Source organism: Scyliorhinus torazame, chromosome 2, assembly GCF_047496885.1.
Source record: "Scyliorhinus torazame isolate Kashiwa2021f chromosome 2, sScyTor2.1, whole genome shotgun sequence".
NCBI classification, from domain to species: Eukaryota; Metazoa; Chordata; class Chondrichthyes; order Carcharhiniformes; family Scyliorhinidae; genus Scyliorhinus; species Scyliorhinus torazame.
In genome coordinates this window covers 18,389,584-18,414,703 of record NC_092708.1, presented here as the reverse complement: position 1 = coordinate 18,414,703, position 25,120 = coordinate 18,389,584, and the positions used below count along the sequence as shown (strand labels likewise).

The following is a 25,120-nucleotide window of genomic DNA, read 5'->3' as shown; positions in this document are numbered from 1 at the left end:
GACTCAAGCTCCACTTTCTCAGGTACAGCACAGGGTTAGATGCAAAGTAAAGCTCCCTCTACAATGTCCCCATCAAACACTCCCAGGACAGGTACAGCATGGGGTTGGATACAGAGTAAGGCTACCTCTACACTGTCCCCAACAAACACTCCCAGGACAGGTACAGCACGGGGTTAGATACAGAGTAAAGCTCCCTCTACACTGTCCCCATCAAACACTCCCAGGACAGGTACAGCACGGGGTTAGATACAGAGTAAAGCTCCCTTTACACTGTCCCCATCAAACACTCCCAGGACAGGTACAGCACGGGGTTAGATACAGAGTAAAGCTCCCTTTACACTTTCCCATCAAACACTCCCAGGACAGGTACAGCACGGGGTTAGAGACAGAATAACCCATAAGAGTCTCATGAATATAGGGACAGCAGGAGAGCAATCCATGTCAAAATGCACCAATACCTGGACAATATCCAAGCTTGAGGTGACAAGTAACGTTCGTGCCATTCAAGTCCCAAGCACCTCCTACAAGAGAGAATCCATCCATCGGCCCCTTGACATTCAATGGCATTACCATCGCTGAATCTCCCACTATCGTTGGGTTACCGTGGACCAGAAACTGAACTGGATTAGCCACATAGATACTGTGGCTACAAAAGCAAGTCCGAAGCTAGGAATCCTGCGGTGCGTAACTCACATCCTGACACCCCAAAGCCATGCCTGGCACAAGTCGGCAGTGTGACATAATACTTGCCCCCTTGTCTGAGTGAGTACAGCTCCAACGCTGAAGAAGCTTGACCCCATCCAGGACAAAGCAGCCCGCTTGATTGGTTCCTCGTTCACAAACATTCACTCCCTCCACCTCCAACGCACAGTAACAGCCGTGTGTGCCACTTACAAGAGGCATAGCAGGAACTCCCCACGTTCAGCTGCACCTTCCCAACCCAGGATTGCCACCATCTAGAAGGACAAGGGCAGCAGACACATGGTGCCACCGCCACCTGGAGGCTCCCCTCCCAAGTCACTCACCGCCCTAACTTGGAAATATATCGCTGTTCCTTCACTGTCACTGAAACTCCCCCGGTCGTGGCGCAGTCCTGACATCACCCCTGAACGGCCTGGTTCTGAATTTAACATTGTCCACCCATGTTTTTCACCCGCCCACCCCATCAGAGGAAATAGTAACACTGGATCAGTGTAAGGGATAGAATCATAGAATTTACAGTGCAGAACGAGGCCATTCAGCCCATCGGGTCTGCACTGGCCCTTGGAAAGAGCACCCTACTCAAGCCCACACCTCCACCCTATCCCAGTAACCCCATCCAACCCAACCCTTTTGGACACTAAGGGCAATTTAGCATGGCCAATCCACCCAACCTTTACATCTTTGGGATGGGGGTGATGGTGTTATACTGCAGCTTGAGATTAACACCTGATGCTTTACCTCCTGCCTTCAGCCCCATTCTGGATAAAGAGACAATCAAAGTGGGAAACCTGCAGTTTCAGGCCTTCCTGACCCCGGGCCACACGGTGGGTCATGTGATCTACGTCCTGATGGGGGACCCTCCCGACAGTCCCGCTTGCCTCTTCTCCGGAGACCTGATCTTCCTCTCCGGCTGTGGTAAGTACAAGAGTTCCGTGAGGTGCGCGCGCTTCATTTGTGCGTTCGAGCTCCCAGCGTTTGAACTGAATTACACTGGGCAGGCTTACTGCCGCCTCTTCCCGCGGCAGAGCTGCCTTGCCATTGGCTGCCGGCAGGGTCTTCCGGTACCGCCAAAATCTTCCGGTTCTGCCAATGTCTGCAGCATTTTGCGCGGCTCACCTGTCCCGCCGCCGCCGGGGAACCTGCTGCCTTCGGAGAACCGGAAAATCCCCCCCACCCCGTGTCGCGTCAGGTCAGACGCACACACACGCGCGCGCACATGTCGAATAGCACATTCATCTGAACTCTCACTGAAACGAGACCCAATTCGATGTGGTGGGGTTTAGGGCAGAACGGGAGAGGTCAGTACAGGGAGCATCCAGGAAGCAAGCCCCAGGACAGACCGCAGTTGTGGTGGGGCGAACAAGAAATGTCGGGCAACCAAAAGGCCAACTGATCCATCTAGCCTACCCCATTTTTTAAAATTTCCTTTTCTTTTCATGTACTTAAGGTGGGAAACCTGCGGTTTCAGGACTTCCTGAATTATGGTAGGCCTAACATACGATGAACGTCTGAAGATCCTGGGATTATATTCATTGGAGGTTGAGGGGAGATCTAATAGAAACTTACAAGATAATGAATGGCTTAGATAGGGTGGGCGTAGGGAAGTTGTTTCCATTAGCAGGGGAGACTAGGACCCGGGGGCACAGCCTTAGAATAAAAGGGAGTCACTTTAGAACAGAGATGAGGAGAAATTTCTTCAGCCAGAGAGTGGTGGGTCTGTGGAATTCATTGCCACAGAGGGCGGTGGAGGCCGGGACATTGAATGTCTTTAAGACAGAAGTTGATAAATTCTTGATTTCTCGAGGAATTAAGGGCTATGGCGAGAGAGTGGGTAAATGGAGTTGAAATCAGCCATGATTGAATGGTGGAGTGGACTCGATGGGCCAAATGGCCTTACTTCCGCTCCTATGTCTTATGGTCTTAATGATCTGTTGAGCTGCTCGCAGAAAAATACTTTTCACTGTACCTTGGTACACGTGACAATAAACAAAATCAATTTAATCCATTTATTATTGCATTAACAAGACTGCTCCTACCCACTGGGTGTCATCGAATCTCGAATCTCCTGGGAGAGGTGGGCGGCAAACTCCATGGCAATTTATGGGGAGGTTTGTCTGCAATCCTTCTAGGTGAATAATGGGCAATGGTTTGACTCTGAAAGAATTAGTAAGCTTGGATGAACATAGCAGTGTGTTGCAAATCACCCCGAGGTGGCTGAGCGTTGCATTGTAAATGTGGCCATTTGTTGAAGCGTGAGTTTTATTGTCAAATTTGAACACTCCTCTGAACAGCATCTTGTAGGACGGAGACAGATCAGTTTCAGTTGTTCCCTTTGGAGAGGTTTTAGTGGCATTGCAGGAACCCAAATCTCACCATTAACAGGTTCCAGTCTGACGGGTTTAATTGATGCACAAATGCAGCAGCTCCCTCAAACTCCTGGAGAGATCAAGGGCGAGCTGTCCTTTTTGCCAAGCTAACAGCAGAATGGGGCAAATCACCCAGTAACTTGTGGCATTTCTCAACTGGCAGGGTTTCTCTCCCTCGTTGCAAGTTTGAGGGGGGGGGGGGAGGAGAGTGCTGGTGGCTCTAATGTCACTGGACTAGTAATCAAAAGGCCCAGGCTTATTACCTAGGGACCTAGGTTCAAATCTTACCAGGGTAGCTGGTGGAATTTAAATTCAAATTATAAATCTGGACAATAAAGCTACCCTCCGTGATTGTGATCACTGCATCTATAATTGATTGTTTTAATAACCCATCTGGTTCACTGGTGCCCTACAGGGAAGGAAATCTGCCGTCCTTACTCAGTCTGGCCTACATGTGACTCCAGACCCACAGGGATGTGGTTGACTCTAAACTACCCTCTGAAATGTCCAGTTCAATGGCAATCTGAGATGGCCAACCAATGCTGGCCTTGTCAGCAACACTCGCTTACCATGAAAAATAGAGTAAAAACCAACCAATTGCGGGACAATTAACAGATGAATAACAGGTCAGCACCATTAAACACATTCTTTTGGCAGCAAAATCTGGGCTATTGTGCACCAACAATGACTGACAGAAAAATATCCCGTACTCCACCCAGCCTATCCCACATAGTCATAATATCTTGCGCATCACAATATATACACTCTCCACCCCACCCAATACCAAGTGATTTCCTGGGTGTTTCTGTTCCCCATAGACAGGCAATGAAGGATAGAACTGGAGCCAATCTTTACACTGTTTTCTGAGCTTTTATTTACAGAGAGGCACATTACAAACATGCGCCTCCAAACCCAGTCACCACTGCTATAAGTCAAGTGAATCCCCAGTTAATGCTCACCACCTGCATCCAATTACAAACTCAGTTAATGTACAAATACTGGAAGAGGCGGAAATCCAGGCCGATAGAGGGGAGCAGGGAGATGGAAATGTAGAAAATTCTTCTTTAGGCTCCCCGGGCAATCCACGCAGTCCAGCATTGTGCAAATTAAATGGGTGCCCTTTCAGACATAATCTTATTTCCTAGCCTTCATCAACTCACTCCCTAACTGGGTAAAGTGTATTGAGCCCCATCTTGGTAATCATGATGGTTTATGCTGAGAAATAGTTCCGTGTTGCGCTGCTCCCAGAGCCTCAATGCCATCCACTGTTGGAAGAGACGTCACAGTGGGACGCTGTTTTCCAACGAGGGTTGACCAAGGTCCTGTGCGTGTGGCATCTTCATCTCTACCGCTGGCTTCTTGTGAAGTTCACTTGCTGTTGTGTGCTTTCTGTAAATGTAGGTCGGATTTTTGAGGGGAGCTCCTCGTTGATGCTGTCCTCGCTGGATATTGTGGCCTCACTCGGGGACGAGACGCTGCTATGGCCAGGTAAATGGAACTGAAAGGCTCCAATAGAATTGCTTTGTGTTCACAGCTTTCAATTGAGGACAGTGTTGCTGTTGGGGGTAAGGTTGGCCTACAATGACCAGAACTTGCATTTATCTAGCATGTGTAATGCAGTAAAGCTTCAGAGGCGTGTTAGCAGCCAAAATTGGACACTTGACAAACATGGTTTGCAACAAGTGCATACTTAAAAGACTCTTGGTTTTGAAGTCTGGTTGTCTTTGAGTTGTGCACATATTCCTCAGTTTTCATTTCGAATAAATGTTTCTTTTTCCACACTTGTAACTCTCTCACTTGCTTGTTTTTGATTAAACTGATGGTTCATAGATCATAGAATTTACAGTACAGAAGCAGGCCATCTGCACCGGCCCTTGGGAAAGAGCACCCGACTTAAGCCCACACCTCCACCCCATCCCAGTAATCTCACCTAACCTTTTTGAACACTAAGGGGCAATTTAGCGTGGCCAATCCACCTAAATTGCACATCTTTGGACTTTGGGAGGAAACCGGAGCACCCGGAGGAAACCTACCAGACTGGGAGAACGTGCAGACTCCGTACAGACAGTGACCCAAGCCGGGAATCGAACCTGATACCCTGGAGCTGTGAAGCAACAGTGCTAACCACTGTGCTACCGTGCCACCGGTTCATAGATCATAGAATTTACAGTGCAGAAGGAGGCCATTCGGCCCATCGAGTCTGCACCAGCTCTTGGAAAGAGCACCCTACCCAAGGTCAACACCGCCACCCTATCCCCATAACCCAGTAACCCAACCCAACACTAAGGGCAATTTTGGACACTAAGGGCAATTTATCATGGTCAATCCACCTAACCTGCACATCTTTGGACTGTGGGAGGAAACCGGAGCACCCGGAGGAAACCCACGCAGACACGGGGAGAACGTGCAGACTCCGCACAGACAGTGACCCAAGCTGGAATCGAACCTGGGACCCTGGAGCTGTGCAGCAATTGTGCTATCCACAATGCTACCGTGCTGCCCTACCAGTCCGGTTATTGGATTAATCTGGACTTTCTGTGAACCCAGCTTTTTTACTACCCACTCTCCCTCTAACTTTACAAACTTTTGCTTTTGAAACTGTAAATCCCCCCCTCCCCCCGTAATAAGTCTGGTTTGCAAAGTGGACAGTAGAATATCAGGAAACCATTCAGCCCATCGGTCTGTAATGCGAGGGGGGTAGATGGTACTGGCATTTATCATTCTTATCAATGCTACAAGATAGCTGGTGTGAACACCGAATTGTCCCCGATGTACTCAGTCTGATGCACTCTGCATCAGATTCCATGGCAGGCACCCCTGCACCCTGCCTCTGCTTGCACGTCTGTCATTAGTATCTGCTGCACTATTCTGCACCTAAATTGTTTCAGCTCAGCCAGCACAGGAAAGGAGTGAGTTTTGTGTTCAAATTGGAGGATTACTAAGCAGAATTTTGGGCACTTTGTAATGCTGCATTTAAGAAGTAAGTTTTTTTTTTTCTCCTCTAATCTATTGACCTCCAACCCATGATTTTCAGAGTTAGATACAGAGCAAACGTCCTCCACACTGTCCCCATCAAGCACTCCCGGGACAGGTACAGCACGGGATTAGATACAGAGTAAAGCTCCCTCTACACTGTCCCCATCAAACACTCCCAGGACTGGTACAGCACGGGGTTAGATACAGAGTATAGCTCCCTCAACACTGTCCCCGTCAAACACTCCCAGGACAGATACAGCACGGGGTTAGATACAGAGTAAAGCTCCCTCTACACTGTCCCCATCAAACACTCCCAGGACAGGTACAACACTGGGTTAGATACAGAGTAAAGCTCCCTCTACACTGTCCCCGTCAAACACTCCCAGGACAGGTACAGCACGGGGTTAGGTACAGAGTAAAGCTCCCTCTACACTGTCCCCATCAAACACTCCCAGGACAGGTTGAGCACGGGGTTCGGTACGGAGTAAAGATCTTCTCCATGGTGGAAATTAGTACTAAAATTACTTCAATTATTTTTGAATATGACAGAAAGAATTTTCCGGTCATGTCCCATTTGTTCCCATGTCTCATGTAGGAGCACTTGCTGTCTTGTTGCATTTAGCAGAAATATCGTGGACAGTGATGCTTCTCAATATTCAAATATAGGATTTATTGAAATGACATAGTTTGTCCTGGAGGGTGCTTGATATCCCCCGTGTGATTGCAAATTGTTCGTCCATACGCCGGCAGGTCATGAATATGCACAAGATAACCTGATGTTTGCTGCTTCCGTTGAACCGAACAATCCTGCTATCTTCAACAAACTCGACTGGGTACTGCACCAAAGGCATGAGAAGCATTGTACAGTGAGTGAAGCAACACTTTTTACATTGGTCTGTTTCTGCGCTGTGGATGGACCCAGAACGGCTGCTCTGTGTCAATGTTTGTCTTACATTCGAGCCTCGTCCCAGCTGAACCTTCTGTTCCTCTCTCTCGCCCTCGTGTGTTTATCCAGTTTCCCCTTAAGTGCATCTCTGCAAGTCACTTCAACCACTCTCTGGGCTAACAAATTTGGAGCAGGGGCTGGGAGGGAACGGGGGTGGTGGTGCTACAAGGATGGTGATTATCACCCATAACCACATGGTTCATGCAATTCCACTGGAATGTGAAGTCAGAATTTGCAGCCCGATCCCTGCTTCACACTCCCTGAGCTCTGCGGCATCTGATTGAGGCAACAAGCCAAAAGCTGACTCCTATCCTAAGGCTACACAGGGAAAGTCCAGGTCTACACCAGAAGCATTAAAGCTACCTTTCCTGTCCCAGCTGCTGACTGACTTTCCCATTTCTCTAACTTCCCCTACCCTTATTAAACTAAAGAGTGCAGAAAAGATTTACTAGGATGCTACCGGGACTTGATTGGTTAGGGTAGCACAAGTGGATAGCACTGTGGCTTCACAGTGCCAGGGTCCCAGGTTTGATTCCCCGCTGGGTCACTGTCTGTGCGGAGTCTGCACGTTCTCCCCGTGTCTGAGTGGGTTTCCTCCGGGTACTCCGGTTTCCTCCCACAGTCCAAAGATGTGCGGGTTAGTGGGGATTGGCCATGCTAAATTGCCCTTCGTGTCCAAAAAGGTTAGGAGGGGTTATTGGGTTATGAGGATAGGGTGGAAGTGAAGGCTTAAGTGGGTCGGTGCAGGCTCGATGGGCCGAATGGCCTCCTTCTGCACTGTATGTTCTATGAGTTATAAGGAGAGAATGGGACCTCTTTCCCTGGAGCTCAGGAGGCAAAGGGGTGAACTTGTAGAGGTCTGTAAAATAATGAGGGGCATAGATAAGGTAGATAGTCAACATCTTTTCCGGAAGGTCGGGGAGTCTAAAACTACGGGGCAGAGGTTTAAGGTGAGAGGGGAGAGATACAAAAGGGTCCAGAGGGGCACTTTTTTCACACGGTGGTGAGTGTCTGGAACGAACTGCCAGAGGCAGTAGTAGAGGCGGGTACAATTTTGTCTTTTAAAAGGTATTTAGACAGTTTTATGGGAAAGCTGGGTATAGCGGAATATGAGCCAAATGCAGGCAATTGGGACTAGCTTAGTGGTAAAAACTGGGTGGCATGGGCCGAACGGCCTGTTTTCATGAAATCTCTATGACTTTCATCCATTCGAGATTTTGGTGCTCCTCTAATTCTGGCCTCTTGCGCATCTCCAATTTTAAGTTCCTCCACCTTTTGGCGACCATGGCTTTAGCTCTGGAATTGCCTCTCTAAACCTCTCTGACTCTACCTCTCTAAACCTCTCTGACTCTACCTCTCTCTCCTTTTAAGGTGCTCCTTAAAATTTACCTTTTTGACCAGGTTTTTGGTCACCTGTCCTGACCTCACTCTCGGTTTCAGTCTTCACTTTCCCGCGCCCGGCCATGCCCTGCGCCCGGCCATGCCCTGTTCTATTGCTGGAAATGCAGCCTCTTGTTTCATGGTCACCCTCCAGTATGACGTCATGTCGCAATGCGTGAGACAGGGTTTGCGGGGACATTCGGCATCAGAGGACATTGCTCTTTGGCCAAATTCTGTCTTTGGTTCTCGTACGTGTGTGTGTTTTTTCTCAGCTGGACCGTGAAAAGGAATGAGAAACCATTTAATTCTTTATCTTGTTGTAGTGCCCGTCGACAATTGGGGAAGAGAAAGAGTACAATCCGTTCTTGAGAACTCACTCCAGCGATTTGCACAACGCCCTTGAGATCGAGCGGGAACTTGACGAAGACTCGACTTCCTTCAGATCCAGGGTCCTGGAGGAGGTCCGCAAGCATAAAGATATTTTCAATTATAGATAGCATTCGGAAGAGACTCCTATTTTCCCTCTATCTTCCTTTTCTCTTCTGCGTGTCTCTCTTTCCCTTTCTCTCTCCTCCCTTTGTCGCTCGCACCCTCCTCCCTTTGGCGCTCTATTACACTCGCTCCTTTCCTCCCTCACCTTTTTCTTACTTGTTCTCTAGCTCTCTTGCTCTCTCTTTGTCTTCCACATCCCCCCTCCTTTTTGTACAGGAAGCTTTAACAACATGCAACTAAGAATCAAATGGAAACTTGAGCAAAGACGCATCCGGGAGGTTGCATGAGACCCAGAACCACTCATTCCATCATTGTTCTCCTGTGATCCGTTAACCTTGTTGATTGATCAAATCAGAGAACCCTTTTGCTGCCATATCATTCCCTATATAGTGTAAATATCAATTCCATCAATTTTATATGTGACGTACTGTAAAATCAGATGTGTATAAATTGTATTTTATCACGGTAGCTAATCAGAACTTCATTCCCCCAAAATAATGAGTCAAGCAAATGTCAAAGATGTTCTCCCTTTATTTATAGATCACCAAAAACAAACAAACTTCCGTGAAGGTACGAGGAATGTCCAAAATATATTTTACATGAAGTCTTTACCACTAGAAGCTCAAATACATGATGTGCTTGCCACTGTTTCTGTGTATTTTTTTAACCAAGTTGGAATGGGTATAGAGACCATCCCAAGTAAAGATAGTGTATAAAATAATCTCACCTGTTTGAACTAATGTGAATTTCTAGTTTCTACAGGTCGTAGCACCAAGTTGCTGCTTTTTGTTTGGCACTGAATTTATGTTTGGCGCAGAATAGAGGAAGCTTTACTCTGTACCTAACGTGTGCTGTACCTCCCCGAGGAGCTTGGGACAATGTAGAGGGAGCTTTACTCCGTATTCAACATGTGCGGTACCTGCCCTGGCAGTATTTGGGACACTGGATGCCTGAAAATGAAATTGTTCCATTCCCCAGCACGAAAACCCCTCACTCACCTGCACGGACATGAAAAGCAAAATGTAGCATGTGTCGGATTGCATTCTGCCTAAGAGGATGGGACTCCTCCCAGTATAGGTCTCTGAAGTTCAAGAGAAGCATGAAATCAGAGGCAAGAAAGGCAGTGCTGTGTGCCCTGTTGTGTCAGAATGAGGCCTCTAGGTATAAAATCTGAATTTTATTTGTTTCACTGGAACTGCACATGACATCACTGCTGCAAATTCAGGTGTAAAGGTTTTGAATTTTACTGTTGTTTGAATGTCAGATCTTTAATGTGCTCCAGTGATCCTGTACTATCAAATTTCTATTAAAAAAAATTATATTTAGCCTTCCTTTGTAATATTTCATGATGTCCACAAGTACACCGAGAGAAAGAAAGTCGATTGTTTCGCAATGACATGGGAGGGGAAATTTTACTTGCCTCAGCCAAACAGCAATCAAAATTGATCTTGAATGTTGTTGAAAAGGGAGACGCGCTACTGGCGCTTCGCCTCTTGCACTAATGAGGACACATGCAAGAATGCCAAATTTCAAACAAAATTTGTACTTCTGGGGAAAGGGGTGCTGATCCGTTTGCAAGTCGATACTGATTGAGACATTGCAATGGGGACAGCAACAGGGACATTTTGTCTCCCCACGCTCTTGGGTAATTCAAAAAAGACACTAGGCTTGAGCATATTCCTTTTGTTTGCAGAGAAAGGTGCATGGGAGTGTATGTCGCTTCTAGCAAGCATAAATGAGCTGCGTTACTTGTTGGACTGGTTATCTTAAATTGGTTGTTAGTGTAACCATTGGCACCCTCAGGATTATTCAACAAGTGCAGTCCAATCAAATCTAACAGTAAACGTTTAGTTCAGGGAGCTTGAGGAGTCTAACTCCCCATTGCTTTCTCCATGGCAACGCCTTAGCCAGTGAGAGTTGACTTTCCAACTGATTAATACCCGTTTCCCCTATTGTATATACTGTTTGATCATTTAAAATTTGGCATTCTTGGGTTTGTCCTGATGAGTGCAAGTGCAAAAGCTCCGGGAACCTGACTCTCTTTTCAGTGATATTCAAGTTCTGTACTACCAACAAATTGATCTGTCTTTAATTGATTTTGGAATTTTCACCACCTGACTGAGACAAACCATTTTGAGCATACTCCACCTTGGCAAAGAAAGAAGAACTTGCATAACTTGCATTTTCATGGTGCCTTGTACCTCAGGACATCCTAAAGCACTTTGCAACTAATCAAGCACTTTTGGAAGGGTGGTCACTGTTGTGATGAAGGGAACGAGGCAGTCGGAGACGGGTTTTATTGGGCTGGCGGCACTCGGAGCCGGCGTGTGGGTGAGTGATTTGGCAGAGTTCCTGCACTTGGTGAAGATCAAGTTTGCCATTTGAAATGAAAAGCGGTTATTGTCACAAGTAGGCTTCAAATGAAGTTATTGTGAAAAGCCCCTAGTCGCCACATTCCGGCGCCTGTTCGGGGAGGCTGGTACGATTTGGGGGGGGGGTTGCAGAGGAGGGGTTCACACATCGAGGTGGAAGCTGTTCATCGACTTCTTTGAGTCGTCAGCGGCGGGGGATGGTTTCTTTTTTCAGTTAATGTTTGGTTAAAATTTTTAAAAGAGGGGAGGCTGGCGCCAATGATAAAATATAAATTTCTTTACCCGTCAGTCTGGCCTCAATAAAACTCTAGATGGATTTGCAGGCATAACATTAGTTATTTTTATTTGACTCGCAAGTCTGACTCGTTTCACACAGAACCAGTCTCCTGGACCCCTGGAAAACGAATGAGGAAAGAGACAAAGGGATCTCTGCAAATACATTCAAATGGCATCAAGTTTCACATACACGATTCCCATAGGTCATCCTATACCCCTCCTGACCTGGCCATACATCCTGATTGGCTCACTTCTCATCCTTTTCCCTGGCCTCCTATTACCCAGCATCCTTTTCTCCTCCTCCACTGGACACCCCATCCCCCCTCCTTTGCCATGCGTTCTGAAATCCTTTGTCTGTGAACTCACTAGAATTAGACTGGCCTATAATCTACATTACAGTAACTAATATCTTTAAAGTAACTATTTTATATCACATTCGTCACCGGGGTGGCAGTGGGTAAAGTGAGCGGGGAGAGGGTTGGGGGGGGGATGTGTGTAAGGTTGTTTCAGCTGTTGCCGTTGTTGGTTTTTGTGTTTTTTCTTCTTTGTTATGTATATATCTGAAAATGCCTCCAATAAAATGCAAAAAGGAAACTAGGCAACCAATTTACGCACAGCAAGCTCCCACAAACAATGACGATAATAATCATCATACAACCAGTCTTGTTGATGTCAAGGATAAATATTGACCAGATATATATGTACGGTTGACTGAGCAGGGTTCAGTCATGTGACCATCACCGAAAGATATTACTTTGTATTTTTTTACAACACTTTTCAGGTTTGTCTGATACCGGAATGTTTAAATTTAGTTCAGAGAGTTCAATTATTTGGACGAGGCATGCGGGTTTCTCTGTTACATCTGAATGTAAAAGATTCTGGAGCTTCTATGTCATGAAGAGCAGGGGGCCCTTCCTGTGTGACCGTCTGGTATTACCCGGACTTCGACCCAACAATAAAGGAGCTATAATATGCCCAAGTTGGTTCTCGTCATTTGCTGTGTGTGGGATCTTGCTGTGCACAAGCTGGCCACTGCCTTTTGCTGCACTGCATGGTAGACTGCACCACACTGAATTCATCGCGTACCAAGGCACTCGGGGAGCTATTGGAAGAACCAGGCTCAATAGCAGAATAGTCTTTAGTCACTTGGGTTGTCCAGAATTTGAGTATTGCTGAAAAAGAGTAACCCGTCAAATCTTTTCAGCTTGCACTCATCAGGGCAGATGATGTAAGAGTGCCACTTTACAAAGGGGAGCAACAATAACTGCAGCCTGAAAAGATTGTGCTGATTAGTTGGCAGATTGACTGGCCACTGCATTACCATGGCAAAAGCACCAGGGAGCTCTTGTGCCCCATGCTTTTGTTTAGATTCAGAAGCGGCGCAATGCACAGATACATCCATTTTGCAGCGTGGTTGCTCCTGTTATTAATAATTTTTAGCTTCTAACGAGCATAAGTGAGCCACATTGTGAGCCCAACTGATTCTTCAATGCTCCTTTTCCTATCTGACTTTAATTCTGTTACAGAATAGCATGTATTAACATGCTGTGTAGAAACTTGGGTAAACCACGGTCGGGGTACCGTGAACCGTTCTGGTCTTCATATTGAATAAACGATGATCGTATTTACTATGATACTATCAGTGAGGGTTCTAATAATCGGGAATGATTGCAGTGAAGACGCTCTTTTCTGTAGAGAGAAGACTGGAGGGTGGCCTGACGGAGGCAGTGAAAGAGTTTGAAAGGACAGCCGCAGAGATGTTTTCACTTATTTGGGTGATCATAGATAGACGTAGAATTTACAGTGCAGAAGGAGGCCATTCAGCCCATCGAGTGCACCGGCTCTTGGAAAGAGCACCCTACTTAAACCCACACATCCACCCTAGCCCGGAAACCAGCAACCCACCTTTTTGGACACTAAGGGCAATTTATCATGGCTAATCCACCTAACCTGCACATCTTTGGACTGTGGGATAAAACCGGAGCACCCGGCGGAAACCCACGCAGACACGGAGGACGTGCAGACTCCGCACAGACAGTGACCCAAGCCGGGAATCGAACCTGGGACCCTGGAGCTGTGAAGCAACTGTGCTAACCACTATGCTACTGTGCTGCGAATTAAATATACAACAACTCGCATTTATAAAACATCTTGAATAAAAGGGGGAGATGGTGGTTGTTTCGTGTCCCATTTCTCCTCTTTCCCCCCTCTCCAAGGTGTTTGCACCTACGTTGTCTTAGATTCCCCTCCTACTCCCCAGGTGATTGGGGAATGGAGCCCCAACTTTGTCGCTCTTCGTGGAAATGACGGTTGCTGGCTGCATGGCTCCGGTCCGGCTCTGCTGCCTCTGGACCTTTAACAGCTGCCCAAGAGATGTAGGGAGGGATCTGCCACCGGAAGACATGGACATTTCTCCTGGCTTTGGGGAGGGGGGAGGGGGGAGGGGGGGGGGGGGCGGGCGGCGCGGTTTGAACCTACATTGTATCAGATTCTCCTCCTGGTCCTTGGAATACAAACACCCCAGCTGATTAAGGGGCAGAGCTTCCTCCCAATTTGAGGATCCCCCATAGGATATCAACTCCGGCCTGGGAGCAGGTCGGGGAAGAGGACTGTGGCGAGGGAGACAGTATTGTATTGTGTAGTAGAATACTACAGGGCACGGTAGCACAGTGGTTAGCACTGTCGTTTCACAGCACTAGGGTCCTAGGTTCGATTCCCAGCTTGGGTCACTGTGCGGAGTCTGCATGTTCTGTGTCTACGTGGGTTTCCGCCGGCTGCTCCGGTTTCCTCCCACAAGTCCCGAAGACGTGCTGTTAGGTGAATTGGACATTCTGAATTCTCCCTCTGTGTACCTGCCTACTTGTGACAATAAAGATTATTAAACTTCTTGTATCCTGTCTGTTTGGCTACATGTAAAGCCCTTACCATCGGTCACTACAGGTGATGGCACCGGACCGGGAATCCAGGGGCCCAGGTTAATGATCTGGGGACACAAGTTCAAAGCCCACCACGGCATCTGGTGGAATTTATAGATTCAATTAGTAAATCTGAAGTTAGATCAGTAATGGTGATGATCATGAAACAAACATTGATTGTTGGAAAAACCCACCCATCCCTTTTGGAGGGAAATCTGCTGCCCTTACCCGGTCTGACCTGTATGTGACTCCAGATCCTCAGAAATGTGATTGACTCTGAATTGCCGAGCGAGACACTCAGTTGAAGGACAATTAGGGATGGACAACAAATGCTGGCTTTGTAGGGTAGTGGACAATTTCACATTTTCCCACATTATACTTCATCTACCAAATTTTTTGCCCACTCGCTTCACCTGTCTACATCTCCCTTTTGTAAATGCCTCATGTCCTGTTAATAACTTACTCTCCTACTCATCCTTGGGTTACCAAATTGAACAACCATCCATTCAGCCCTGTCATCCAAGTCCTCGATACAGATTGCAAATATTTAAGGCGCCAGCGCTGACCCCTGTGAGGGGAGGCGGTACCATCGTGGTATTGTCACTGTTTACTTTGCCCAGAGACCCAGGGTAATGCTCTGTGGACCACGCCAGATGGTCGAATTCAACAAAAATCTGGAATTTAAAAGTCTTAATGGTGACCATGGAATGGTGGTTTAACCATCTGGTTCATCAACTCCCTTTTGGAGCTCTGTCGGTCTGGCGGACGCGACTCCAGACCCATGACCCTCTGAAATGGTCAGTTTCAAGACCTGTGTATTGAGTCAGCTTCCATAGGGGCTGGTTTAGCACACTGGGCTAAATCGCTGGCTTTTAAAGCAGACCAAGGCAGGCCAGCAGCACGGTTCAATTCCCGTGCCAGCCTCCCCGAACAGGCGCCGGAATGTGGCGACTAGGGGCTTTTCACAGTAACTTCATTTGAAGCCTACTTGTGACAATAAGCGATTTTCATTTTATCATTTTCATTTCATTTTCGTGTGGGGTTATTCCCTGTGGCTCAACTCAGTACAGAGGGGAACAGATACGACAACCTGGACAAAGATGGCTTATTTAATCACTCTTGTTAAGTGCACACGGAGAACAGACTGGGTATCGGCCAAGACCTGTTCTGCCGAACAAAGAGCCGAGCACAGTAATTATACAACGTTCAAAAATCAATAGCCCACCCCAGTTGAATGCGATCCAATCCCTAAAGCTGCTTCTTTTAAACTTGCCCAATAGAATCGCAAGCAGTGTTTAAACCACCCAATAGAGTCGCAAGCAGCACATGATTGATCCTCATCCTGACAGCTGTGTACAATCCCAGCAGCCTGTGCTGACTGTTTGTGAGAAACAGAACAACAGAACCAGCACCCTGGATTGTTTCACAAAGACGAGATGTCAGAAGTAATGTCCTTTTGGTCAAGTTAGCGATCCTAAATCCCATTTGATTACTTATTACAGCTACGTCCTAAAAATACATGTTTCATGGTTAATAATGATTACTCAGTCCTATAATTCATCTCAATCCTTAATAAAACAACTTATGTCAAACTACTCTAGTGGGTTGCTAACGATTCAGTTTTAAGAGGTATCATCGCTGAGCCCCCCCTTCCCCCTTCAGTCCATTCAAGGGCATTAAAGGATGGTCAACAAATACTGATCCAGCCAGTAATGTCCAGAAATGATTTTGTTTTAAGCTTCACTGGTTATAGCTTGCTAACACAAAAATGACCCATTTATCCCTACTTCCTGCTTCCTGTTAGTTAACCAATCCTCTATCCACGCTAGTATGTTACCCACTAGGCTTGTCCAACCTTTTCAAGTTGGGGCGGGGGCACATTTCAATTTTTTTCTCACTCCAGGGGCCGCTGTTCAAATTTCAGCTAGAAAAGCTTTGGCACAGCAAGCAGTAAATTCATAACGTTTAAAAATGTAATTAATATAGATGACCATTAATAAGTGTTGAGCAGACTTCCGGTTGCGGCTATGCGGAGCTAAGTCGCACATTCGGCAGCTCCCGCAAAAACGGACTCTTGGGCTCTTTTCAGGGCCCCCAACGGCACTTTTTCGACGTTTCCCGGCGTGAGAAGGAGTCTACAACAGCTCCCCGTCAGTATACGGCTTCAACTAGGAGCGGGGCGACAAAAAAGGTGGTGGTGGACCCGAAGAAGGGGTGAGGTAAGAAGGACAAAATGACGGCAGGTGAAGACCAGGCAGCGTGGATGTAGTGGGCGGAAGAGCAGCAGGAGGGTATCCAGCGCTGCCTCAGAGAGATTAAAGCGGACCTGCTGGAGCCGATGAAGGCTTCTATTGATAAGCTGCTGGAGACACAGACGGCCCAGGGGGTGGCGATCCACGAGGCACAACAAAAGATCTCTGACAATGAGGACGAGATCTTAGTCCTGGCGGTAAAGGTGGAGGTGCACGAGGCGCTCCACAAGAAATGGCAGGAGAGGTTCGAGGAGATGGAGAATCGGTCGAGGCGGAAGAATCTGCGGATTCTGGGCCTCCCGGAGGGGCTGGAGGGGTCGGACGTCGGGGCCTATGTGGTTACCATGTCGAACTCATTGATGGGAGCGGGGTCCTTCCAGGGGCCCCTGGAGCTGTAAGGGGCCCATAGAGTGCTGGCGAGGAGGTCCAAGGCTAACGAGCCTCCGCGGGCGGTGTTGGTGAGGTTCCATCGGTTCGTCGATCGGGAGTGTGTGCTCAGGTGGGCCAAGAAGGAGAGGAGCAGCAGGTGGGAGAACGCGGAGGTTCGGATATATCAGGACTGGAGTGCGGAGGTGGCAAAGAGGAGGGCCGGGTACAATCGAGCGAAGGCGGTGCTGCACAGGAAGGGGGTGAAGTTTGCATGTTGCAGCCGGTGCGACTGTGGGTTACCTACAAGGACCGGCACCATTATTTTGAGTCTCCGGAGGAGGCGTGGGCCTTTGTTCAGGCCGAGACGTTGGACACAGATTGAGGGTCGGGACGGGCGATTGGGGACTGCGGTTGATATGCTACGTTTATTTTTGTTTCGAGGGGCGGGGGGCCTTTGTATTGCTCCGGGTTTCTTTTTCTTTGTGTTTTTTCTCTTTTGGGTCGGTGAGGGTGGCTGGGGCTGGTTGGGCACTGTTTTGGTTTGGTTGGTTGGGGGGGGCTCTTGGAGGTGAGATGAGGCCCCGCGGGGGAGGGGTAGGCCCGTGTCAGGGGTGAGGGGACCGGGCCTGTAAAAGGAGCTGCGTCAGTGGTGGGGCCTGGTAGGTGGAAGCGCGGGCTTTTTCCCGTGCTGAAGACTGGAGGGAGCAGGGCTGGGGCGGGGAAGCGAGGATTGTTTCCCACGCATAGAACAGAAGGGGGAGGGGGAGAGCCTATGGATGGGGACGGGAGAGGAGGGTGTGCCACACAATGGGAGGAGTCGAAGGGGAGGCGGGAGTGGCCGGGGTTAGCAGGAGTCAGCTGACTTGCGGAAGTGCAATGGGGGGGGGGGTAAATCAGCTAGGATGGGTCCTAGCCCGGGGGGGGCGGGTGTGGAATCGAGTTGCTGCTGCTATGGTCAAGGAGGAGCTGGAGCGAGTGGGGGGGGGGTTGTCGAGACAGGGGTATGCCGCTGTGGAGAACGGGCCGGATGTGGGGTGTGGGAGTGTGGCTGGCCGAGGAGGGGACCTGATAATGGGGGGAGACTTTAACACGGTGCTGGATCCGGCACTGGATCGCTCCAGGTCTAGGACGGGTAGGAAGCCAGCGGCGGCTAGAGTGCTGAGGGGGTTTATTGACCAGATGGGAGGGGTGGACCCTTGGAGAGTTGCAAGGCCGGGGGCCAGGTAATTTTCATTCTTCTCACATGTCCATAAGACTTATTCTCGAATTGACTTTTTCATCTTGAGTAGGGCGTTGATAGCGAGAGTAGAGGATACTGAGTATTCGGCAATAGCCATTTCGGACCACGCCCCGCATTGGGTGGACTTGGAGATGGGGAGGAGAGGGACCAGCGCCTGCTGTGGCGCTTGGAGGTGGGGCTGTTGGCGGACGAGGAGGTGAGCAAGCGGGTCCGAGGAAGTATAGAGAGGTAACTGGAGACCAACGACAACGGGGAGATCCAAGTGGGGATGGTATGGGAGGCACTGAAGGCGGTGGTGAGGGGAGAGCTGATCTCCATTAGGGCCCACAAGGAGCGGAGGGAGCGGGGGAAGTGGGAGAGGCTGGTGGGGGAGATGGTGAGGGTAGACAGGAGGTATGTGGAGGAGCCCGAGGAATGATTGTTGAGGAAGAGGCACAGCCTCCAGGCCGAATTCGACCTGGTGACCACCAGGAAGGCGGAGGTGCAGTGGAGGAAGGCCCAGGGGGCAATTTACGAGTATGGGGAAAAGGCAAGCCGGATGCTGCCGCATCAGCTTCAGAAGCGGGACGCAGCTAGGGGGAGTTAAGGACAGGGGAGGGAGTGTGGTGCGGAGTGGAGCTGGCATCAATGGGGTCTTCAGGGACTTCTACGAGGAATTGTACCGATCCGAGCCCCCACAGGAGGAGGGAGGAATGGACCGCTTCCTGGACCAATTGAGGTTTCCAAAGGTGGAAGAGGGACTGGTGGCGGGATTGGGGGCCCCGGTTGGGCTGGAGGAGCTGATCAAAGGGATAGGAAGCATGCAGGCGGGGAAGGCACCGGGGCCGGACGGTTTCCCGTTCGAATTCTATAAAAAATATATGGACCTGTTGGGCCCGCTGTTAGTTAGGACCTTCAATGAGGCAAGGGAGGGGGGGGGGCTTTGCCCCCGACAATGTCCCGGGCACTGATCTCCTTGATCCTGAAGCGGGACAAGGATCCCCTGCAGTGTGGGTCTTACAGACCAATTTCATTGCTAAATGTAGATGCCAAGGTGCTGGCGAAGGTCTTAGCCACGAGGATTGAGGATTGTGTGCCGCAGATCATCCATGAAGACCAGACGGGGTTTGTGAAGGGGAGACAGTTGAACGCGAATGTGCGGAGGCTTTTGAACGTTATCATGATGCCGGCGAGGGAGGGGGAGGCGGAGATAGTGGTGGCGATGGACGCTGAGAAAGCCTTCGATAGGGTAGAGTGGGGGTACCTGTGGGAAGTGCTGATGAGGTTCGGGTTTGGGGAGGGGTTTGTCGGGTGGGTTAGGCTGTTGTAGGAGGTCCTGATGGCGAGTGTGGCCACAAACAGGAGGAGGTCCGAGTACTTTTGGTTGCACCAAGGGACGAGACAGGTGTGTCCCTTATCCCCCCTGCTCTTCACACTGGCGATTGAACCCCTGGCTATGGCACTGAGAGAGTCAAGGAACTGGAGGGGGTTGGTGCGGGGTGGGGAGGAGCATAGGGTGTCGCTCTATGCGGACGACCTGCTGTTGGATGTGGCGGACCCGTTGGGAGGAATGACGGAGGTAATGAGAATCCTTAGGGAATTTGGGGACTTTTCGGGGTACAAGCTCAATATGGGGAAGAGCGAGCTGTTCGTAGTTCATCCAGGGGACCAGGAGAGGGGGATTGGCGAGCTCTCACTAAAAAAGGCGGAGAGGAGCTTCAGGTATCTGGGAGCCCAGGTGGCCAGGAGCTGGGGGGCCCTGCATAGGCTTAACTTTACAAGGCTGGTGGAGCAAATGGAGGAGGAGTTCAAGAGGTGGGACGCGTTGCCGCTGTCCTTGGCGGGTAGGGTGCAGTCAATCAAAATGACGGTGCTCCCAAGGTTTTTGTTCCTGTTCCAGTGCCTCCCCGTGTTTATCCCGAAGGCTTTTTTCAGGCGGGTTAACAGGAGTATAATGGGGTTTGTGTGGGCGCGAGGGACTCCGAGGGTGAGAAGGATGTTCCTGGAGCAGAGTAGAGATAGGGGGGGGCAGGCGCTGCCCAACCTCTGTGGGTACTACTGGGCCGCCAATGCGACAATGGTGCGCAAGTGGGTGATGGAGGGGGAGGGGGCTGCATGGAAGAGGCTGGAGACGGCGTCTTGTGTGGGTACGAGTCTGCAGGGGGGTTGGCAACGGCGCCGCTGCCGCTCCCTCCAAGGAGGTATACCACGAGCCCGGTGGTGGTGGCTGCCCTCAAAATTTGGGGGCAGTGGAGGCGGCACAGGGGGGAAGTGGGGGCCTCGGCGGGGACCCCATTATGGGGGAACCACCGGTTCACCCCAGGAAGAACAGGTGGAGGGTTTGCGGGGTGGCACAGGGCAGGGATACGAAGGTTTGTGGACGGGAAGTTCGCGAGCTTGGGTGAGCTGGAGAAGTAGGGGCTCCCCCCCCCGGGGAACACCTTCAGGTACTTACAGGTAAGGGCGTTTGCCAGACGGCAGGTGGTGGAATTCCCGCGGCTACTGCCACACACAGTACAGGACAGGGTGCTCTCGGGGGGCTGGGTGGGAGTGGGGAAGATCTCGGAAACTTACCAGGTGATGCAGGAGGAGTAGGAGGCCTCGGTGGTGGAGGTAAAAGGTAAGTGGGAGGAGGAGTTGGAAGAGGAAATTGAGGAAGGGACGTGGGCAGATGCCCTGAGGACGGTGAACTCTTCCTCATCGTGCGCGAGGTTCAGCCTCATACAACTGGGTGCTGCACAGGGCACACATGACCGGGACAAGGATGAGTCGGTTTTCTGGGGGTGAGGACAGGTGTGTCAGGTGCTCAGGGAGCCCAGCAAATCACACCCATATGTTCTGGGCATACCCAGCACTGGAGGATTTTAGGAAGGGCGTAGCGAGGACGGTGTCGAGGGTGGTAGGATCCAGGGTCAAGCCGGGCTGGGGGCTCGCAATGTTCCGAGCTACAGATGCTATAGAAAGGATAGAACAGGAGGTAAGAGAGGAGGGGGAGTGGCGTTTTTGATTAGGGAGAACATCACGGCAGTACTTAGAGGGGATATATCCGAGGGTTCGCCCACTGAGTCTATATGGGTGGAACTGAAAAATAAGAAGGGAGAGATCACCTTGGTAGGACTGTACTACAGGCCCCCAAATAGTCAGCGGGAAATTGAGGAGCAAATATGTAAGGAGATTACAGATAGCTGCAAGAATAATAGGGTGGTAGTAGTAGGGGACTTTAACTTTCCCAACATTGACTGGGACAGTCATAGCATTAGGGGCTTGGATGGAGGGAAATTTGTTGAGTGTATTCAGGAGGAATTTCTCATTCAGTATGTGGATGGACCGACTAGAGAGGGGGCAAAACTTGACCTCGTCTTGGGAAATAAGGAAGGGCAAGTGATAGAAGTGCTAGTGAGGGATCACTTTGGGACAAGTGACCATAATTCCATTAGTTTTAAGATAGCTATGGAGAATGATAGGTCTGGCCCAAGAGTTAAAATTCTTAATTGGGGCAAGGCCAATTTTGATGGTATCAGACAGGAACTTGCAGAGGTAGATTGGGGGAGACTATTGGCAGACAAAGGGACGGCTGGTAAATGGGAGGCTTTTAAAAATGTGTTAACCAGGGTGCAGGGTAAGCACATTCCCTTTAGAGTGAAGGGCAAGGCTGGTAGAAGTAGGGAACCCTGGATGACTCGAGATATTGAGACTCTGGTCAAAAAGAAGAAGGAGGCATATGACGTACATAAGCAACTGGGATCAAGTAGATCCCTTGAAGAGTATAGAGATTGTCGAAATAGAGTTAAGAGGGAAATCAGGAGGGCAAAAAGGGGACATGAAATTGCTTTGGCAAATAATGCAAGGGAGAATCCAAAGAGATTCTACAGATACATAAAGGGGAAAAGAGTAACTAGGGACAGAGTAGGGCCTCTTAAGGATCAACAAGGGCATTTATGTGCAGAGCCACAAGAGTTGGGTGAGATCCTGAATGAATATTTCTCATCGGTATTCACGGTGGAGAAAGGCATGGATGTTAGGAAACTAAGGGAAATAAATAGTGATGTCTTGAGAAGTGTGCATATTACAGAGGAGGAGGTGCTGGAAGTCTTAAAGCGCATCAAGGTAGATAAATCCCCGGGACCTGATGAAATGTATCCCAGGATGTTGTGGGAGGCTAGGGAGGAAATTGCGGGTCCCCTAACCGAGATATTTGAATCATCGGCAGCCACAGGTGAGGTGCCTGAAGATTGGAGAGTGGCGAATGTTGTGCCCTTGGTTAAGAAGGGCAGCAGGGAAAAGCCTGGGAACTACAGACCGGTGAGCCTAACGTCTGTAGTAGGTAAGTTGCTAGAAGGTATTCTGAGAGACAGGATCTACAAGCATTTAGAGAGGCAAGGACTGATTCGGGGCAGTCAGCATGGCTTTGTGCGTGGAAAATCATGTCTCACAAATTTGATTGAGTTTTTTGAGGGAGTGACCAAGAAGGTAGATGAGGGTAGTGCAGTAGACGTTGTCTACATGGACTTTAGCAAAGCCTTTGACAAGGTACCGCATGGTAGGTTGTTGCAGAAGGTTAAAGCTCACGGGATCCAGGGTGAGGTTGCCAATTGGATTCAAAATTGGCTGGACGACAGAAGGCAGAGGGTGGTTGTAGAGGGTTGTTTTTCAAACTGGAGGCCTGTGACCAGTGGTGTGCCTCAGGGATCGGTGCTGGGTCCACTGTTATTTGTGATTTATATTAATGATTTGGATGAGAATTTAGGAGGCATGGTTAGTAAGTTTGCAGATGACACCAAGATTGGTGGCATAGTGGATAGTGAAGAAGGTTATCTAGGATTGCAACGGGATCTTGATCAATTAGGCCAGTGGGCCGACGAATGGCAGATGGAGTTTAATTTAGATAAATGTGAGGTGATGCATTTTGGCAGATCGAATCAGGCCAGGACCTACTCAGTTAATGGTATGGCGTTGGGGAGAGTTATAGAACAAAGAGATCTAGGAGTACAGGTTCATAGCTCCTTGAAGGTGGAGTCGCAGGTGGACAGGGTGGTGAAGAAGGCATTCGGCATGCTTGGTTTCATTGGTCAGAACATTGAATATAGGAGTTGGGACGTCTTGTTGAAGTTGTACAAGACATTGGTACGGCCACACTTGGAATACTGTGTGCAGTTCTGGTCACCCTATTATAGAAAGGATATTATTAAACTAGAAAGAGTGCAGAAAAGATTTACTAGGATGTTGCCGGGACTTGATGGTTTGAGTTATAAGGAGAGGCTGGATAGACTGGGACTTTTTTCCCTGGAGCGTAGGAGGCTTAGGGGTGATCTTATAGAGGTCTATAAAATAATGAGGGGCATAGATAAGGTAGATAGTCAACATCTTTTCCCAAAGGTAGGGGAGTCTAAAACTAGAGGGCATAGGTTTAAGGTGAGAGGGGAGAGATTCAGAAGGGCCCAGAGGGGCAATTTCTTCACTCAGAGGGTAGTGAGTGTCTGGAATGGGCTGCCAGAGGTAGTAGTAGAAGCGGGTACAATTGTGTCTTTCAAAAAGCATTTAGATGGTTACATGGGTAAGATGGGTATAGAGGGTTATGGGCCAAGTGCGGGCAACTGGGACTAGCTTAATGGTAAAAAACTGGGCGGCATGGACTGGTTGGGCCGAAGGGCCTGTTTCCATGCTGTAAACTTCTATGATTCTATGATTCTATAACAGTTTACATGACATTTCTTCTTTAATAACTATTACAGCTCTTCAATGCAATATTGTTTGCTGCATTGGTAATATTTTCTCACCGTGGCATCTAGCTACAAAAAATCTTAAACTATTGTCATTTAGCATATTGGGGTTCCTCGTCAGTCGCTGCTGTCTGCCGAGACCTGTAATAAGAACATAAGAACTAGGAGCAGGAGTAGGCCATCTGGCCCCTCAAGCCTGCACCACCATTCAATGAGATCATGGGTGATCTTTTGTGGACTCAGCTCCACTTTCCGGCCCGAACACTATAATAACTCCACGGCGTAGTACATACCCCGTGGAGACCGCAGATCAGCCATTAAAGTTTTCCTCCGGGCTCTGTCATTTAATATGTAGCCAATTGTATCATTAGTTTTCACCCAATAATGTCTAAAACATTCTTTTCTGGACTGTAGTTCTCTTCCTTCTTGTGAACTGGTTTGTCTGTTATTCATTTTCTTTTTTATCCCATCTGAAAAATCAAATGAACAGGTCAAGGGTGGAGAGTGCCCTAATCTTTAATTTGTACTTTCTATCTTCGTTTGGATATTCCAGAAGTGCCCTCTCCAGGACTTCTGGATTTCTTTTGCCACCATTTCTTTCCTTTTTCTTTTTGAACTGGTTTATTTTCCTTATCATTGATGTACATCATACAATTAAGGCCTGTTAAGCCTCCTCCATCTGTCTTTTCCATATGTATTTTCTTTTATTCCCTTTTCTTCTCATGTACTTGATGATCTGTTGAGCTGCTCGCAGAAAAATAATGTTCACTGTACCTCGGTACACGTGACAATAAACAAATCCGATCCAATCCAATCATTGGACCCCTGAGTGAGATTCAAAGAATCTCAAACTCCTCTTTTGCTCACTCAGTGATCCAATCTGGTCGAAACCTCACCCTGATACATTCCTGATATTTCTACTGCATTTACTTTAATTACTTTATTTTAATTACGACTGGATTTTTATGAAGGTAAGTTCCGAACATGACATTGTAACGTGATCATCTGTCCAATCAATGCTGCTAACGGGTTTTAATTCACTGTCTTCCTACCAATTGGGTCATGTGTTTTAATTGTGATACAATTTCTTTTGCTCCAGACACCATGCTTCTCTAACTCAACTGTATGTTTACCC

At 48.7% G+C, this 25,120-nt stretch overlaps 1 protein-coding gene across 1 annotated transcript in view; it reads left to right on the top strand.

Annotated features, from left to right (window-relative positions):
- Window positions 1–10,187, top strand: part of pnkd (PNKD metallo-beta-lactamase domain containing) — a 38,409-nt gene extending 28,222 nt beyond the window's left edge. The window contains exons 6-9 of the mRNA XM_072469012.1: window positions 1,454–1,617; window positions 4,470–4,556; window positions 6,795–6,910; window positions 8,694–10,187. Coding sequence (XP_072325113.1) covers window positions 1,454–1,617; window positions 4,470–4,556; window positions 6,795–6,910; window positions 8,694–8,867 — 541 coding nt within the window. The 3' untranslated portion in view covers window positions 8,868–10,187. The remainder of the gene's footprint in view (window positions 1–1,453; window positions 1,618–4,469; window positions 4,557–6,794; window positions 6,911–8,693) is intronic.
- The last annotated feature ends 14,933 nt before the right edge of the window (window positions 10,188–25,120 follow it).